Source organism: Mus musculus, chromosome 9, assembly GCF_000001635.26.
Source record: "Mus musculus strain C57BL/6J chromosome 9, GRCm38.p6 C57BL/6J".
Lineage (NCBI taxonomy): Eukaryota > Metazoa > Chordata > Mammalia > Rodentia > Muridae > Mus > Mus musculus.
The window spans coordinates 59,455,779-59,475,347 of NC_000075.6; the positions used below are offsets into that span (position 1 = coordinate 59,455,779).

The 19,569-nt window shown below is 38.1% G+C and overlaps 1 protein-coding gene and 1 pseudogene across 4 annotated transcripts in view; both read right to left on the bottom strand.

Moving 5' to 3' along the window:
• Positions 1-19,569, bottom strand: part of Arih1 (ariadne RBR E3 ubiquitin protein ligase 1) — a 99,633-nt gene that overhangs the window by 67,225 nt on the left and 12,839 nt on the right. For 2 of the 4 annotated variants that reach the window (XM_006511141.2, XM_011242739.2), the window contains exon 2: positions 12,019-12,086. The exons of the other annotated variants lie outside the window; for them this stretch is intronic. In XM_006511141.2, coding sequence (XP_006511204.1) covers positions 12,019-12,086 — 68 coding nt within the window. The remainder of the gene's footprint in view (positions 1-12,018; positions 12,087-19,569) is intronic. 4 annotated transcript variants of the gene reach the window in all.
• Rps11-ps1 (ribosomal protein S11, pseudogene 1) lies at positions 15,934-16,481 on the bottom strand (annotated as a pseudogene).

Genomic DNA, 19,569 nt, shown 5'->3' on the forward strand with positions numbered 1-19,569 from the left:
TAAAATAATCTAATAAGAGTGTCATTAATCATCAAAAAGAAAAGTTTCAGGAGCTGTAGAGATGGCTCAGAGGTTAAGAGCACTGACTACTGTTCCAGAGGTCCTGAGTTCAATTCCCAGCAACCACATGGTGGCTCACAACCATCTGTAATGGGATCTGATGTCCTCTTCTGGTGTGTTTGAAGACAGTGATAGTGTACTCATATAAAAGAGATAAATCTTTAAAGAAAGAAAGAAGAAAAGAAAGAAATGTGATGTCTCAATTATTCTCAGCAACACCATCTGTTACCACCTCCGTAGCCCCTGCAATCCACATCATTTATCCTACCCCTATTCCCCCAAAAGACCAATGACCAAAGTACTTTTCTACTCATCCAGGCTCACTTTACTACCTAACTTCCTTATTCAGAGAAGCCCTAAGTCTTTTAACCCTTTTAACATCATACTCCAGAATAAGAATCTTGCTGGGTAGCACACACCTTTAATCCCAATGATCAGGATGCAAAAGCAGGAGGCTCTCTGTGTGAGTTCAAGGCCAGCCTGAGTTATAGAAAGAAATTCTAAATGTTAAGATAAAAAGGAAAATGATTAAGCTGACCCTAAGTATTAATATACTTACTATGGAACCAAAATTGAATCTAATAACATGGACTGGGCTAGTTAAGATTCTAACTTTGTGACATTATACACACCTCCACGAAACAGTGCACCTGAAAGTTTCAGGAATTAAGTTTCAACTTACAAAGAAAAACTAGAGAAAGGATGAGCAATGTCACTAGTGCTTCTTCTGAGTTCTAGTAGCAAAGGTTGTTGTAGCCATTGTTGGTTTTATCAAAACTTTAGTAAGTTAGGAGCCGGGCGTGGTGTTGCACGTCTTTAATCCCAGCTCTTGGGAGTCAGAGGCAGGCGGATTTCTGAGTCTGGTCTACAAAGTGAGTTCCAGGACAGCCAGGGTTATACAGAGAAACCCTGCCTCGAAAAACAAAACAAAACAACCTTACTATGGAAGGTTTTCTCAACTCTTAGGTTCAATCTCACATTTTCTAGTCACCTGGAAGCACTCACTGCCAAAATTGACTCAGACGACTTGCTTCAGAGTAGCTAGCAGGCTGATCACTGTAAGTAAACTGGGTAAAGAGAGGTGGTGGGAAAATGGATCTTATCACAATTATTCTTTAACAGGCCATATATTAATTACTTTATAAATTTTATTTAAGTCTCAAAGCACTCTATAAACCAGGCACTAGTTCATGCCTGTTACATAAGCACTCCAGAAGTCAGGGCAGCAGAATTACTGCAGGGTTAAAGCCAACCTAAGCTATATTGTGAGTCCCATGATGAATGTTAAGGCCCAAAACAAAAACAAAAACAAAACAAAAAAAGCACTCTGTAAACACACTTCACTAGCTAGCTTTGTTTTTACTTTTTCTTTTTAAGAGAGAGATCTAACTATGTCTAAAAATGTAATAATATTCTCTTGCTTAGCCTCCCAAGTGCTTGGATCACAGACCCATTCTCTTATCCCCTAACTTTAAAAACCTTTGTAAATATGAGAAAAATAGAACTAGGTTACAAAAATTAATCTCATGCATTAAGTGGAACAGCTGTAAATCAAAACTATGATCTGTCTTTACTGTCCCTTCCACTATACCATGTAGCAGAACTAGAAAGAATATTAATGATCCATAACTAACTAGTCATGTATTACAGCCTTTACGTTCCCCACCAAAAGGTTATTCAGAACAAGGTGGGAGGAAACACGGTCAGAATACAAGGAAGCACTAGGAACTTCCAGAGGGACTAAAAAAGGTTCTTTATTTAGAATGTCACATAAAAGTAACCTATCTATATACAGCAAGCCCTATTTGCTGTGGTATGTATGTTCCAAGATCCTCGGTGGATGTATGAAACTGCAGACAATGGCAAAGTCTACAATACAGGTACTGGAATACTTAATCAATTGATGATACACCCAAATGGGCTAAGATAACACAAACCCTAACATTAAGACAGAAACTGGGACTAGGATATGGGATATTGTTGTGATAAACAGACCTGACCATGTGTTTTACAGAGGATTGTGGTGAAATTTGAACTTTGGATTGTCCCAGTGTTTCTATTGCTTTGATAAACTCCAGGACCAAAAACAAATAGGGAAGAAAGAATTTATTCCATCTTATGGTCTATCATCTTCAGAAGTCAAGAAAGGTGTTCAAGACAGGAACCTGGAGGAAGGAACTGATGCCACTAAGGAATGCTGCTTACTTTACAGGCTTGTCCCCTATGGCTTGCTCTACTTTCCTATAGCATCCAGGACCACCAAACCAAGACTGGAGCTTCCCACAAGTGAGCTAGGCCCTTCCATATAAACCAATCAATCAATCAATCAATCAATAATAATAATAATAAAATGCATCAGACTTTGTCCAAAGGTCAATTTAGTTGTGCATTTCCTCAGTTGAGGTTCCCTCTTCCTAAGTGACTCTAGTTCATATAAAGCTGACATAAAAGCCGGGCAGTGGTGGTGCATGCCTTTAATCCCAGCACTCGGGAGGCAGAGGCAGGCGGATTTCTGAGTTCGAGGCCAGCCTGGTCTACAGAGTGAGTTCCAGGACAGCCAGGGCTACACAGAGAAACCCTGTCTCGAAAAACCAAAAAAAAAAACTGACATAAAACTAGCCAGCAGAGCCTGGAAAAGCCAATCAGTACTCAGAACTCAAGTGGGCTGTTCTGTAGGAGCTTAGAAGATAAGACTGCTCAAAGTTGTGCAGGCAACAGAAAAGAAACCTTGCTTGTGAAGTTCCAGAGGGAAGTTGAGAGTCCCTTCAAGACTCTATTGGGGCTGGACAAGGTGGCCCATGTCTTTAATCCCAGCACTCAGGAGGCAGAGGCTAGGGCTGGAGGATCTCTGAGTCTGAGACCAGTCTGATATATATATGGCAAGTTCCAAGAAAGTTAGTACTACACAGAAAGCCCCTGACTCTATCAGAGCCATCTGAAATTGAATTAACATCTGTGTTTCTGGTCAACAGGAGCTTTAGAAAGAGCTGTAATTAACAAGAGACCAGACCACTAAAGTGAAAGCCTTTGCTTGGATGATAAATTGATCATGGTCAGCTGAGGGTTAACAGTCAGCAACATTCAGGGGAAATCTTCTGGGAAATGTGCCTCAGAGTCAGCACACAGCTGTGGTCCAGAGGGGGCAAGCATTTACTGTGACTTTCCACCTTCAGTCTTCAGAGGAGTTGGGAGAACTTCACGCTGGCAGTAGAACTTGGTAATTAATGCGTAAGCATTTCCCAGGTGGTACTGGCTTTGAAGACTTGAGGAATCCTGCAGGGTTGAAGTCTGATTGAGGTCTGCCACCATGTGGTAGGACCAGAGTCTCTGAAGAGAGCCCAGGAAAGGTCAGCCCAGCAACAGCAGAGACCCCCAACATTTTGGAGATGTCAGTACCATTGGACAACCACAAGGACAACAGCAGCTGTGGAGTGAAGCCAGCCTGAGCCTAGGAAACAAGCTGCTTGTGTTGCCAACAGCAGAGCTGGAGAAATAAAGCCCTGGAGAGCCCAGAAGATCATTACCAAATCCTCCATGGACTTGGGTTTTGCCTCGACTTTAACTGTGCCCGATTCTTCCCTCTTGGATGAATTATTTAGCTTATTTTTTTACACATACTCACAGTTAAGACATTTTGGAATTTTAGGGAAACTCTACTTTAAAGAAACTTTGGATATTTTTAAAGACATTGAATGTTTAAAGTGTATGAACTTATTTTTATTTTTTTAAAACACTCTGTTTTCTCTATGTATAAACAGGCTGGCCTCAAACTCACAGAGCACATAGATCTGTCTGTCTTTGCTAGGATTAAAGGTATACACCACCACAACCAACTTTATGTTTGGATTAAGGGGTAGAGGGAATGTGGGACTTTTAAAAGTTGGAATATATTTTATTGTAATATTAATATGAAATGTTGGGAGCATATAAGAAAAGTTCTAGTTGAATAACATTTGTGTGTTTAGTTGACAATGGGTCAATTATTATAGCTAGTTTTATGATAAACTGACACAAGCTAAAAGTCATCTGAGAAAATGGAACCTCATCATTAAGAACCCCAGATTGGCCTGTGAAGAAGCCTGTGAGATTTTTTTTCCTTTTTGATTGGTTGGTTGACTGATGTGGGATAACCCATGTCACTGTGGGCAGTGCCAAACCTACTGGGTAGGTAGTTATGTGAGAAAGTAAACTGAGAAGGCCAAAGGAACAAGTCAGCAGCACTCTGTAGCTTCTCCTCCAGTTCCTGCCTCCAGGTCCCTCCTACTTCAGCTTTGCTCAGTGAGGAAGGTAAAATAAACCCTTTCCTATTCAGGGTGCTTTTGGTCATGGTGTTTTATCACAGCAATAGGAATCTTAACTAAGGCATTTGCATGTACGGGGAGGGGGGCAAAAGTACACGAGCAACTAACAAAGGACCAGAGAACTTTAAAAATAAACAGCAGGTGGATTATTTGGTGGAGAAAGATAAAACAAATAAAAATGGTAGTGAAGCTGGGCCTGGAGGAGCAGGCCTGTAATCCCAGTTACTCAGCAGGCTATAGATCACAGGTAAAATGCCAGTCTGGGCAAATAAAAAGATTTTAAAAGGGCTAGGATGTACCTCAGTGGTAATGTGCTTTCCCACAATTTATCAGTCCCTGAATCCAATCATCAGCATTGTAATTCCAGACAGACTGACAGACAAATGGAGATAAGATAGCGTTGAATATCCCATTAGGTTTTGACCCAAGTATGTGCCAAAGAGAAACTGTACAGTGGTCTATCACTGTGACTGAAGCTGTACATACACGAGGCACATGTAAAGATTTACAAGATATGCTTTCAGAGCAAATTACAATATAAACCATTACCAAAGTCCTAGGATAGAAACAGAGGCAAATACAAACCTAGCAAAGACTTTCAAGGCCAACAGCTAGTAGAAATCTGCTTGTACAAGATGAGGAAGAACTTACAGTTATAGTCTCCCTAGGATGACTTGTCTACTAAAAGAATCTTCTAAAGTATCCAAGACAGAATTCAAACTACCAGACACAGCAAAAAACAAATTCTTACCAATTCTCAAAGGAGACCATAAAAGAAGTTCATTTCTAAATATTACAATCATCAAAGAATTGTAGGGGCCAGTGAAATGGCTCAGCAAGGTAAAAGGTACTTGCCTCCACACCTGATGGTGTAAGTTCCATCCCCAGAACTCACATTGTGGATGGAAGCAGAAAACTAGCTCTCACACATTACCACCTTCAGACTTACCTCCCCCAAACACACACACACACACACACACACACACACACACACACAGAGTCTTAAGAAGAGTGACCATCTGAAACTAAGTCAAATAATACAAGGAAGAAACATGGAACTACAGAAAACAGCAGCAAGGGTAAATATCTGGGTAATTATTACAGGCTACATTTCTGTGTTTTTAATCTTTTTAACTTAGCACAATTACTATCTCATTTTTTTCTGAATTCTTAAAAGCATAAAACGTCGAACCAAAAATTGTAAACACATCAAAGGAAGAGTTAAATCTATATAGAGAACAAAGAGAACAAATAAAGATATGAATCCAACCGCATCAAAATTCCATTAAAAGAATAATAAACCAGGGACTGAATGGAGAGATGGCTCAGTTAAGAGCACTAGCACTGACTGTTCTTCCAGAGGTCCTGTGTTCAATTCCCAACAACCACATGGTGGCTCAAAACTATCTGTAATGGGACCCGTTGTTGTCTTATGTGTCTAGAGAGAGTGACAGTGACATTAAATAAATCTTAAAATAATAATAACAATTAACAATAATAACAATAATCATGATGTGCTCCTGTAATCACAGCATAACAAGCAAGAGGAATAGAAGTTCAAAGCCAAACTCAGCTACATGAGACTATCTCAAATCCCTTACTCCAAACTTACAAGAAAATGGGTAAATCTGTTTTGTTTTGAAACATGGTCGGACTTAGCCCCAGCTGGCCTTAAGTGTGCTACTATATATAAAAAAAAATCAAAATTATAAAATTCGAAGAGAAAATATTTATGATCTTGAGTTAGGCAAATAGTTCTTAGAACAATATCCAAAGCACAATCCCTAAGACTAAAGTGATAAAGTTTAATTCATCAAAACTCATGACACTAAGTATATGGCTTTACACTGTAATCCCAACATCCAAGAGACTAAGACAGGAAGATAATCACTAAATTGAGGCCAGTCTGTATATGCAGACAGTACCAAGTTAGACTGGGCTACCGAGTGAGATGAAAAAGAGTGAAGGATTCAGGAAGAGGGGGAAGAGGAAGAATATGACAATGCAGACAACATCCATTAATATAAAGAGACACTAGGAAGGGATATTTGCAAAAAGGATATATAATAAGCTATAAGACTCAACCCTCATTCTGACAAAAAGAACTTTAAAAATTCCCATTTGTATATTCATTGTTTTTGTTTTTGTTTTTGTTTTTGTTTTTTGAGACAGGGTTTCTCTGTATAGCCCTGGCTATCCTGGAACTCACTCTGTAGACCAGTCTGGCCTCAAACTCAGAAATCCACCTGCCTCTGCCTCCCAAGTGCTGGGATTAAAGGCGTGCACCACCACACCCGGCTGGATATTCATTTCTAAGCTACCCCAAAGTAAAAGAAAGGCAAAGGTAAGGTGAAAGCTAAAAGGAACATCCTCTCCACTGTGATGATTCCCCAAAGAGCTTTCCAACACAGGACTTTCACGATTTTTAGAGATTTAAATCAAAATTTAATGCTTAACTGACTATACTAATAGCAGATCCATAGCAATTTGAAACTTTACTAAAACGTGCACACAAACTAAATGTGACCCTGATGCACAAACACTTGAAAACACACCTGGCAACGGTCCCCGTGGTTCTTCACCTGTCCATGAAGAAAACTGATTTCTGTCATTTCAAGTTTGGAAGATCAAAGAGATTTCAACCTCTAGAAAAAAACCATGAGGACTCCGATGGCTTCAGTGGGCAAGAGTGTAGGCTAGCTAAGCAATAATGAGGACCTCAGTTTGATCTCTAGCACCAACAGAAAAGTAGGCACGATCATGCTCTTCAGGACAGATTATGGAGAGCTTGATGGACAACCAGTCTAGACAGAGCTTCAAGCCTTATATGCAGATAATAAAAGCAACTTGACCGCCACCTTTTAGCCTTTGAGTGAGCAGATGTATATACACGCACATGCACATGCACATGAAAAATGTCACAAGTTTAACCAATGATTAAGATGTTTCTAAGATGGCTCAACAAGAGCACTTGTTGATCTTACAGAGGACCTGGGTTCAGTTCCCAAAACCCACATGGCAGCTTATAATGGCAGCTTGTAGCCCCAACTCCAGTGGATCCAATGCCTTCTCTTCTGGCACACATGTCAAAAAAAATTTTTAAATTAAGAAAAAAAAATCTACAAAGAGATGTCAGTGCTATCAATCTATAAATAACATATAATAAATAATTTCTTAGCTGGGCAGTGGCAGTACATGTCTTTAATCCCAGCACTTAGAAGGTAGATGTGGGCAAATCTTTTAGTTTGAGGACAGCCTGGTCTACATAATAAACTCCAGGACAGCCAGGGTTATATAGTTTAAGAGCAAAACAACCAAAACCAAACAAATAAAAAACTCTAGTGGTGACCGAAGTAAGACAAAGATTTAAACCTTAGTCCAGCAAGATAGTTCAGCAGGTACTACTTAGTTTGGCAGCACCTACTGCCAAAGCCTAACAAATTTAAGTTTGGTCCCTAGGATCACAGGGAAAAAAGAGCTGACTCCTTCAGGTTGTTCAAGCCAAACACATACACAATTTTTTGTAATGTATTAAATTTTTAAAAAAGATTTAGACATTACAGTATTATTAGTTATAAAATTCCATGCATGTATTAACTAAAATAATCCAAAAACAGTTATGAATTGAATCAAATTTGGTGAGTTTTTAAAAAACACCCTAAAAATATATAGTGGCTATATGCTATGTGTTCCTTTGCCATGAATCTTTTTTGAAATTTTTTTTTTAGTTTATATACTTACATGAGACTGTGAGTATATGCAAACTGCATAGCTTGGGAACCTTCAAAGGCCAGAAAAGAGTATCAAATCCTCTAGGACTGACTGGATTATGAGTGCTAGGGACAAAACCCAGCCTGACCTCAGAAAGAATAGTGCTAAAGCTCAACCAGTCCTAATGAGATAATATGCATACATATGTACACCTACATATGTACATATATTTACCTTTATATGTGCATGCCTGTGTTGGTGTATGTGTGCCAGGTGTGTGCAGAAGCCCACGGAGATCGTAAGAGAGCATTGGATTCTCTGGAACTAGAGCTGTACTTGGGTGTGAGTCACCATATAGATGCTGGGAACTAAACCCAGATCCTCTGCAAGAGCAGCAAGTACTTTTAGCCAATGAACCATTTCTCAGTGATTTTAATTATTGAATTCTATATTACCTGATGTTATGGCAAGGATATTGGTTTTAAAATGAATTTGTGAAAAGTTGGTATAGATACTGTGAAATTTTGTTATTAAGTAGTTAGAAACTAAGTTGTAGCTTAATGGCAGCTTAAGGACTGACGTAGCATGTGTAATTGAGAATGAAAATAGACACCCCCCCTTCTTCCTGCCAACTTCCTGATTAGACTCAGGAGCTTGCACAAGTAGCACTCAACATTCCAAGCCTTATTAGAACCTCTCTTAGTAGGCCATCATCTTCAGAGGAAAAAGTTACATACAAATTTTATGCTATTCAGCTCACTTTATGCTGGAGGTGATTTGGTCCTCCTTTAAAAAAAAAAAGATTTACTTATTTTATTTATATGAGTACACTGTAGCTGTCTTCAGACACATCAGAAGAGAGCATTGGACCTCATTGCAGATGGTTGTGAGCCATCCGTCATATAGTTTCTGGGAATTGAACTTTTTTTTCCTCTGGAAAGCAGTTAATGCTCTTAACCACTGAGCCATCTCTCCAGCCCTGGTGATTTGGTTCTTAATGATGAAATACAGAACGTTAAAATCTTGAGCTCTTCTGATATCAAGAAGACATTCAATTTTTATTGTTCATAAATAGACCCTGTTGATTAACACTCCCATTGCTTCACAGTTAAATTTTTATAGAGAAAATAAAATTTTGTTTGAGACAAGATTTCACTGTGTAGCCCTGGCTGTCCTGGGAACTTGCCCTATACAGCAGGCTACCTGTCTCTGCCTCCAGAACGTTGAAGTTCTACCATACTCACCTTTAGTCTTAAAAAAAAAAAAAAAAAAGAAAAAAAGAAACCACAACTTGGGCTGGAGAGATGGCTCAGAGGTTAAGAGCACTGACTGCTATTCCAGAGGTCCTGAGTTCAATTCCCAGCAACCACATGGTAGCTCACAACCATCTGTAATGGGATCTGATGTCCTCTTCTGGGGTGTGTCTGAAGACAGTGACATTGTACTCATATAAATAAAAATTAAATAAAATTTAAAAAAAAATTTTTTTAAATTAGCTACTCTTTAAAAAAATACAACTTAAAAAAGATCATCTTTACTCATAAAACTTATTAGAAGAAAACATTTTACATATGTAACAGAATGACTAATATGAAATGAAAAACCAATACACAGTGTACAGGAAAAAGAGTGTGGTAATTAACATAACACTGTAATCTACAGTATAAATTTACAGAAAATTTAATCTATAATAATCTATAGTATGCTTTAAGTGAAAACTAAATCTGCAGAAATAAAATGGTATTTGAACAAAAAGAATAAGCACAAATATGACTCATTGTATTTTCTTCCTAAATCATTCAGTTATGAAATAAAATGTACTAACAGGACTGAAGACAGAGCTCAGTGGGGGAGCACCTGCCTACCATGCATGAGGTCAGAGTCAATCACCAGTACTGGAAAAAATAAATTCATTAAAACAGAATTGGAGTCTAAAGTTGATTTAGTTAGAAGATTTGGTTTAAAAGTATTTAGAAAATTCACAGCTTTATTCTTATCTTGAATCAATTTTCAAAAGAACATAAAATAATCAAGTTGTACCATGTTGTCACAACTTTTTTCTTTCTTTTTCTTTTCTTTTTAACAAACATTTACTTATGGACAGAGAGCACTCATGTCAAAGGACAACTTCTGAGAAACCAGTTTTCTCCTTCACTGTATCAGTCCTAAGGAATCAAATTGTGGTCATCAATCTCGGTGCCTCACGTCTTTACCACTGAAGTATCTCACCAGTCGACGACATTCATTCATATTAATGTAAATTAGATGTACAAAGTAAGGGACTTCATTGTACTATCTTCACACATTCACATGATGTATTTGGATCATATATACCCCATGTTGCCTCTCATCCCTCTCCCACACAGTGTCCTTATTCTTCCCTACAGGCCATCCATCCTTCTATTGTCATATTTTTCCCCTTTTCTAGGTTTCTTGCATAGTACACATTTTTGAAGAAAGGAAAGATGACAAACAAATGTTATGTTTAACAGTGGTAGAGCCAGGAGTAGACCCTAGGCTTCTAATATTCACAAACTATTTGTATTTATTCTGCTTTGGGCTATTAAGTCTGATGCTTTTCAAGAAATCCTTTATTCATGATGATTTTTTTCAATGTCCATATAATAAAGATGTTAAAAAATAAAGGCTTATGATTTACTATGAAGTACCTAAAATACAATTGGAAGAGAATGAAGTGTAAAATATAAAAGCAAAAAAAAAAAATTAACAAAGATGCAAAATAATACTATCTTAAATCCAAACTTTATTTTGCAACTGTTAATTCAAAGCACTCTATGGTATGCCATAAAGTTTCACTTGAAAATGATTCCACACTAGATCTCCTCAGTTAAGTTCATTACAATATTAACTACCACCACCACGGAGCCTCTAGCACTAAACCTCACATCAAGGACATTTAACATTTTCAGCTTACAGTCATTTGGAAAACTACACAATCTCCACTGAAGACTGAATACACATTGTTTTCTGGGAAGTCATAAAAAGCAACAGTATTAATTTCTCCAGGGTAGGGGGAAAAAAAAGCAAATCCCTTTCCTTTCAGAAACAAAACAGAAAAGTACCACAAATATCATCATTCAACTATCCCTACAGTTTCATACTTTACAGCCAACTACAACAATATAAGCAAACTTTCTATACTATGTAGTTTATGGTTTTTGTTTGGAAAAGTGTTTTGGAGTGCTGGGGACCATCTCCAACACTGTATTCAAGGTGTACTGGAACTTGTACTGGAACTGCATCCTTAGCCATCGGTAAAACTTAAGTTCCTAATACTTATCAGTAACTTAGGCTTTGGAAGGCACTACAAAAAGGATATTTTTCTTTCATTCTGATATTTAAAAAGCAGCAGCTGAAACAATCAGAAGTTGCTACTGCAACTGTCAGATAGCATATCAGTTATTACAAATATTTAAGTAAAACCCATTAAAGTGTCTCAAAGACATTAACCAAAGGACAACCTGCAAGATATAGATTCATTTTGTCATAAACACAAACAAAATCAATCCATCCTTCCTGTTTCTCCTGTTTCCAAATTAGGAACCTATATAATCTGCCCAAAATTAGTCTGTTCATGCTAATATCCGCCATTAAATCATCTTTAATCACTCAATATTTCTAGCAAAGATGGTAGTAAATACCTTTTTAATTAGTCTTTAAGTGTCAAGTGGTAGCCCTCTGTTTAAATGAAATAAGGGCTTAACTCAGTAATCTTACAAAATACATACATGCTATGGATGTACCCCCAACACAGAATAAATCCATGCTCTTGACAAAGTTTAAATTTGCTTTCCTAGAATAGACTTCCCATTAAGATGTACAGAATAAATGTTGGGCCTTTAAATAATGAAGTACTTTCTGCTAGCGTGTGTGTATGCACTTAATGATCCTTTAATGACTTGTCTTTTTAATGATTCTGTCCTACCTTTGCTGCTGCAGCCCGCCTGTCCTTTGCATCACTGAATTCAAACTTCTGGAAGTACCCAATATGCACTGTAACAGACAGATGGACAGATCAATGGGCCACAGCGGCAAAGGCCAGAGACACAGACTTGATAAATTAAGATCAAGGCATATCAAGGGGAGGGCAAAACTAGAAAAAAAGTATCTGCCTCTAGGAGTCTATAGAAAAGTTCTTGAACTTGCTGTCTGTAACCTCCCATAAATTATTCTTTTTGGTTTTCTTGTTTTTAATCTAGTTTATTCCTTTGAAACTGCACCTCTTATGTCCCAAAGCCTGACCCCAACCCTGATCCTCCTCTCCCCTCCTCCCCAATACTGGGATTATAGGTGTGTGCCATCATTCTCAGTTTTATGCAGTACTGAGAACTGAACCCAGGGCTTTGTGCATGCATTCTGCAACCTCAGCTATACCCTAACCTCAAAGTATTCTTAATTACAAATTCTTTCCCACATGTACAGGAAAATACCAACGTAACATGTAACAATAATGCATCAGTATTTTAAATGCCAAAAGCAATTAACAGATACAGCTGGCATTTTTGTAACCCTGCCCATTTCTTTAAATAGAGGTGACTCTTCATACACAACCAATTACTGTATCTAAACTTCCTATACCAAAGCTATCTTATCAATTACCACATGCAGAAAATAATGCAACACTAATATCTTCATAGAGTATATAAATGACAAAATAAAACTCATAATTCAGCATTTGCCATTCTACATTTTGTTTTTCTATATAAAGTAGGACTGCTAGCACACCTATGTAAGACTACTTTGAAGGCTCAATTACAGTATATGGTAGAGGTACCAGGACCCATTACATTACAATAGTGAAGCACTTATATATAAAACTCTGAACTAGAACTTTTAGAAGTTTAGACGTTTTAAAATCCTTAAAACTCATAATCAAATTTCAAGAGACTTCTACTTAATACTTCAAAATGCTAAGTCTGTCCAAGTATTACACTAATAAAAGTTTTATTCAGACTGCACCCTAAAAGCCCATTTCACCTGTCTTCACTAAAAGCTTGTGTATAGGCAAAGCAGTAATTTAATCAACTTTTACATGAGCTTAAAATAAAACCACCAAGCTACGTATTTAAGAAAGGAAAGGTTCTGTTCACCCTTCTATTTCTTAGGGTTTTATCCTTATACATTAAAACCAGGAGCAGGTAAAGAAGTATGATATTAACTCAAGTCCTGAAAAAAGTTTCACCATGTTAAAATTCTACTGACTGCCTAGTAACTTCCCTGACTGTGGAGAATCTAACATTACAGACAAAAAAAAAAAAAAAAAGGCAATTATCTTAGACAACCTTAATACCCACTTACCACCCATCTCTGTATCTGACCTAATATCCTTTTGACTATCAGGTAAAATCTTTAGAATGTATTAGAAAGTTGTAATTAGCAGACTACTAGCTTCCATCAATCCAAAAGCTAATAAAGACAGCATATGAATTCTATGGCATAGACTTCCCAAATTTGATTTAATTTGTCTACCCAAATGCCCCATTAAATATGGCAAACACATCAGCTTGTGACATTCTTTTATTCTGTTAATAAAAAGTTCACATAACCACTTCCACAGTAGAATTCCTTCATACCCAGCTTAGACTATCTCTTGCTCTGGAGTAAGACAATAACCAAATACAGCACATGATCTTAGCCATAAAGATATGAAGGGGCTAAGGATTAACTTAGAGAAGGCTCGCCTAGCTGTAAATTCAATTCCCACCACACAAAAGCAAGCCAACTTATTAGATAGCTGAAGAAATTTTTGGTAATCTTTATGACTCATACCACAAAAATTTAACTGTAAGATGGTTTGGTGGTTTTGATTATATTCATAGATGTCAACCATAATTTCAGAATATCTTAATCACTCAAAAAGTTAGCTATTTTTTCCCATTCTTCCCATCAAGACCCTGATAATTACTGACCTAACACTTTCTTTCTCTACTAATTTGCCTACTCTGGACATTTACAAATGATTATAACACAGTAGGAAGTCTACTGTGCCAAGCTAATGCTACCATTTAGTTCTAGTTATCTAGGAAAACTGGCAAAGCAAGGAGGTTGCAATGGATAGCAAACAGGTATGTTTCAGTGAGGGAACACAGTAGCAATTCATTAAAATGCTGCTTAAACCTCCAGTTACACTATTTTACAGATAAGAAAACAGAATTCATCAAAATGCACTGATAAAAAACTACACAGATGAACAAAGAAAAGCTGGAAAACTAAATTTAGGATGCCAAGATGGTAAATGCCTAACAAAAATACGGTTTTTGTTTGTTTGTTTTGTTTTGTTTTGTTGGGTTTTTTTTTCGAGACAGGGTTTCTTGGTGTAGTCCTGGCTGTCCTGGAACTCACTCTGTAGACCAGGCTGTCCTGGAACTCAGAAATCTGCCTGTCTCTGCCTCCCAAGTGCTGGGATTAAAGGCATGCGCCACCATGCCCAGCCAAAATTATGTTTTGTTCTAAATTATTTCATCATTTCTCACTAATGACCAGGAGCCAACAGGTGCTTCTGCACTAGTTCCTCCAGAGCTGGAATGGTCCAAGTTGTCTCATACAGCCTATCTCAACAGCACTGTCCTAATCATGTTGTGCTGCCTACTTATTGACTCTGCCCATCTCCTATTACTCTATTTCCCAATAACCAGCGCTTCTTACTGTTATTTTAACACCCTCCCCACTAATCAGTCTTTTCTCTGCTACCTCCTACTCTTTTTCGGTCTAGTAAGTTATTAATTATTTCTATTTTCCTCTCCCTCCACTCCCTGACCACTTTCTGGAAAAACGTTCTCTCTACAAAACCCTACCTACCACCATGTTCAGATAGTGATCATTTTTTTAAAAACTGGCTTCTATCTCTTGTTCGTTTGGCTAGATAGGTCCATTTCTTCCCCCAATCTCTCATATCTCATTCTGTTTCCAGGCTTATCACTAATTCAGTATCTAGCCCAGGCTGACCTCAAACTAGGAGCAATGCTCCTATTAGGATTATAGGCATTAGCCACTGTGCCCAGTTTATTTTATTTTATTTTATTCTTAAATCAGAGGCTATGAAGGAGAACTGAGTCATGCTATCTTCAGCATTAAAATTCTTGAATGTTTTGGTTACACAGAAAGAGAAAAATTAACCTGACTCACAAAGTTTGCATGGCAATTTCAATGTTCTTCACTTAATCTAGCTTGAATCCAAAATTAGATAAAAACATTTTTGAAATTCAATTACCTAGTTAATACTATCTAGCAACTGCTTTTATTTTTATAAATGCAGAGTCAGAAGTACACAGAACTCAAAACAGTTGCACAAGACAAATGACTTATTCACTGGTTACTGTTAAAACCCACCAAAATTTCAACAAGATATAAACAAATTTACACTTAACTTAGTCTGGTGTCCTTTCTACCTTATGTAACTAATGCAGACACACAGGCATGAAACCAAACACCAATGCACAATCTTTCTAATCAACAATTTGTAAGAAAGAAAGTTTTATTCTGGACTCTACCTCCCCCTCCCACAAATCCTACTTGGATATAGGTTAAAGCATCGCATTCTCCTATGTGTTAAGCTTATTACAGGGAAGAGTTACACGTTTAGACTTTAACACTACAGAGACAAAACTGAGTGTGTGCTCACTTCTATGGAAGTTCAATCACAGAGGTGGTTTAGGAATAAGCTCAGGACCACATGACAGGAAAGTAGTACTCAATAAACAGTTAATCATAACCATGAAGAGCTCTTCCAATCTTTTTCACATGGCTACATGCCAAGTCAAAACTTACACAGACTTCAATATGAATCTAACATTAGGTAAGCTTAGTGTCATCCTTCACTTTTTTTTTTTTCTTTTTTGTACGTTGGAAAATAACTTTATTTGTTCTAGGGCATTGGCCAGAGTCCCCTTAGAACTTCTGAAACTGCTTCTTGGTGCCAGCAGCCTTGGTGACCTTGAGCACATTGAATCGCACAGTCTTGCTCAGGGGCCTGCACTCTCCAACTGTGACAATGTCTCCGATCTGTACATCCCTGAAACAGGGGGGCAGGTGCAGACATGTTCTTGTGACACTTCTCAAAGCGATTGTACTTTCAGATGTAATGGAGATAGTCCCGGTGGATGACGACTGTCCTCTGCATCTTCATCTTCGTCACGACACCAGACAGGATCCGACCACAGATGGAGACGTTACCAGTGAAGGGGCATTTCTTGTCTATGTAGGTGCCCTTGATGGCCTCTTTGGGCGTCCTGAAGCCTAGACTGATGTTCTTGTAGTACCGAGGGAGTTTTTCCTTGCCGGTTTCTCCCAGCAGAACCCACTTCTTGTTTTGAAAGATCGTAGGCTGCTTTTGGTAAGCACGCTCTGTCTGAATGTTCGCCATCTTCCCGGCCGCTGGAGAAAGGGAGATCCTTCACTTTCAACACACTTAAATAAATACTTCACTTTGGTTTCCCTGTTTTTTTGTTTTTAAGAATCTTATTTTATGTCCATTGGTGTTTTGCCTGCATGTATGTCTGTGTGAGGGTGCCAGATCCTCTAGAGCTGGAATTACAGTTAGAAGCTATCATGTAGGTGCTTGAAACTGAACCTGGGTCCTCTTAACCCCTGAGTCATTTCTCCAGCCCCTTTGTTTTGTTTTTTTGAGACAGTGTTTCTCTGTGTAGCTCTGGCTGTCGATCAAATTTTTAAAAAGAGCTGAAACAATGAGGGGTAGAATAAAAGATAAATGCATTTTTTTTTTAACATTTAAAGTTAAATAGTAAGTTCATTTAACAACTTCTCTAAAGGTCTGCTCTTGGGCCTGGGCAGATGGCTCAGTTGTTAAAGTGTTTGCAATGTAAATATGATTACTTGAGTGTGGATCCAAAGCACACTTTTTATGGAAGCCTGCTTTTAAATCCTGGCACTGAATGACAGAAACAAGAGGACTGGAGGGAGTAGAAGAAGGCCTGGCCAATTATTTAGCTTCAGGTTCAATGGCAGAGAGGGCCAAAGAGATGACTCAGTCGTTAAGAGCATTTGCTCCTATTGCTGAGGACCAATAGATTTCCAGCACTCACACTGGTTTACAACCATTCCTAACTCAAGTTCTAGATAACTATTGCCTTCTGATCTCTATGGGCACCAGGCAAGTATGTGGTACACATACCATGCAAGCGGGACACTCATACACATAAAATAAAAAATAAAAACAGGCCAAGTGATAAAGGAAGACATTTCACTTCTTTCTACACAGGCATCACTCCACTCACTGTCTAAATAAAGTAGTGTTCTCCCTTTAGAAAGAGTGTTTCTCTGGCTAACATGCACAAGGCTCTGGATCAGATCCTCACTAGTGGTAGTCACACTCACACAAGAAGGGGAGGTAGGTAAAGAAAGAGAAAGCAATGATATGCTGTCTAGCATACTCATAACAATAACAATGTCAAGATGCAATTGTTCCATTATCTTCTGTTACTTCTGTTAGAGAATGCAGAGCTTTGTGGATCATGATCTACATATGAAAGCCTTAATGGTGTCATTTGTGTGGTTAGATGGGGAGTTATCAGGTCACTTATATCAGAAAGGACAAATGAATGGTCAGCTTTACCAGAAACGTGTGACAAAAGCCAAGGAGTTGGGTGGTCTCCTGCCATAACTAACTACCAGTGCTTCTCAGTCTGTGGGTCACAACTCTTTTGGGTCAGACGCTTACACTGGAATGAAAAGCAAACCAATAAATGTTATAATCGAAATTTAGCCTTGAAGTTTATTTCTTTTCAAGACAAGGTCTTACCATGTAGACAGGCCTAGAGTTAAGCAGTATATAGACTAGGCTGGCTTTGAACTTGTAAAAGATCTTCTTCCAGCCTCTGATCCTTGAGTGCTGAGATAAAGGGATGTACCCTACACACAGCTGGCTTGAATTTTTCTTGAGGAAGTCTGCGTGCCAAGTTGGGTTTTTGTGGTGCTAGAGACTAAACCCAAGGTATTTATCATACTAGGCAAACAGTAAACCCCTAATCTATAATATTAACAACCTTCACTGTGTAGCTCAGATTGACTCACTGTATACCCCAGATGATCTTTGAAGTGGCAATCCTCCTGCCTCCAAATCCTTTCGTATAACATTATACCTAGTTATAAAATGTAAAGTCTTAAATGGATAGACTTCTTACTCTAGTCTATTTATAGGACATGGCAATAGTTACAACTCAGAATCCATTCAAGTCAGTCTCATGGGCACAGGAAAGAAAGGGGTTAATTCTAATGAAGCAAAATTTTTCAATACAAGACAAAAGATTCACACCTGTTTTTATTTACTGGTATAAAACAATTTGTTTTGTTTCCCTATGTATCCCTAAGTATCCTAGAACTTGCTCTATAAACCAGGACAGCATCAAACTCAGAGATCCACCTGCCTCTGCCTCTGCCTCTCTGTCTCTGCCTCCAAAGTGTTGGGATTACAGACATGCACCACCACTACCTGGCCATAAGATATTTTATGACAACTTTTACAAGTCATTTAATTATTCTTATGTCCAACTTCCTTATCCATAAAATATCAAAATAGCATCTATTCTTTTTTGGTTCTTTTATTTGCTTGCTTTTTGAGACAGGGTCTCATTACATCAACCTGATTGTCTAGAACTCTGAGTGCTGGGATTAAAGGCACACAATACCATCATGTCTGGGGCTCACTTTCTTTTTCCAAAATTTTTTTGTTATTTTAGAATTTAGAGAATCTCATACAATACATTTTGGTCATAATCTTTCCCCTCCCAACTCCTTCCAGATCTTTCCCTACCTCCTTATGCACCCAACTTCATGTTTATAAGCATGCACCACTATGTCCTGCTTTTTTTAGTTCTAGGGATTAAACCTAGGTTCTCGAGTTCAAAGGGTGACCACTCTAATTAATGACGGAGCTCTCATTACACCCCTAATTTTTAATATTTTTAAAAAGAGCCTTGTAACAACTGCTAACTGTGTCTAGTAAGACTATATTATTTTCCTAAAATCTTACTGGTCTTTTTAGAAAATGGGCCAATATTCAAAAAAACTAAACCACACCAGAATTTGTCACCTTGTAAAAATAGCATTTAGGGGACTGGGAGTGTAATTCAGAGGCAGAGCAATGTATGATAGCCCTACAACTGACTTATCAAATAAACACAAACCAGAAGTATAGGTTCCAGGCATAGGGTGGCATACTAAGATTCTTAACTTTGGAAACCTACCAAGACCAAGTCTAGAAACAGAGAACTACAGAAACTAGGCACACACAGATAAAGATGGGCAAAGCAAGTGACATCCTCAGTGCCCTCCCTCGTCCCCCCACCCCCACCCCCACACACAGGGGGCCTTTCTCAGTACTTCTAGCAAGCAACTTGACCATCTATCCCAAGATACTGCTGACAGAAGGAGTGGTAGATCTGACCTTACACCCCAATGTGTTCACATTCTAACACCCAGCATCTGAGACTATATAACAATGCAAAGGGAAATTAATCTT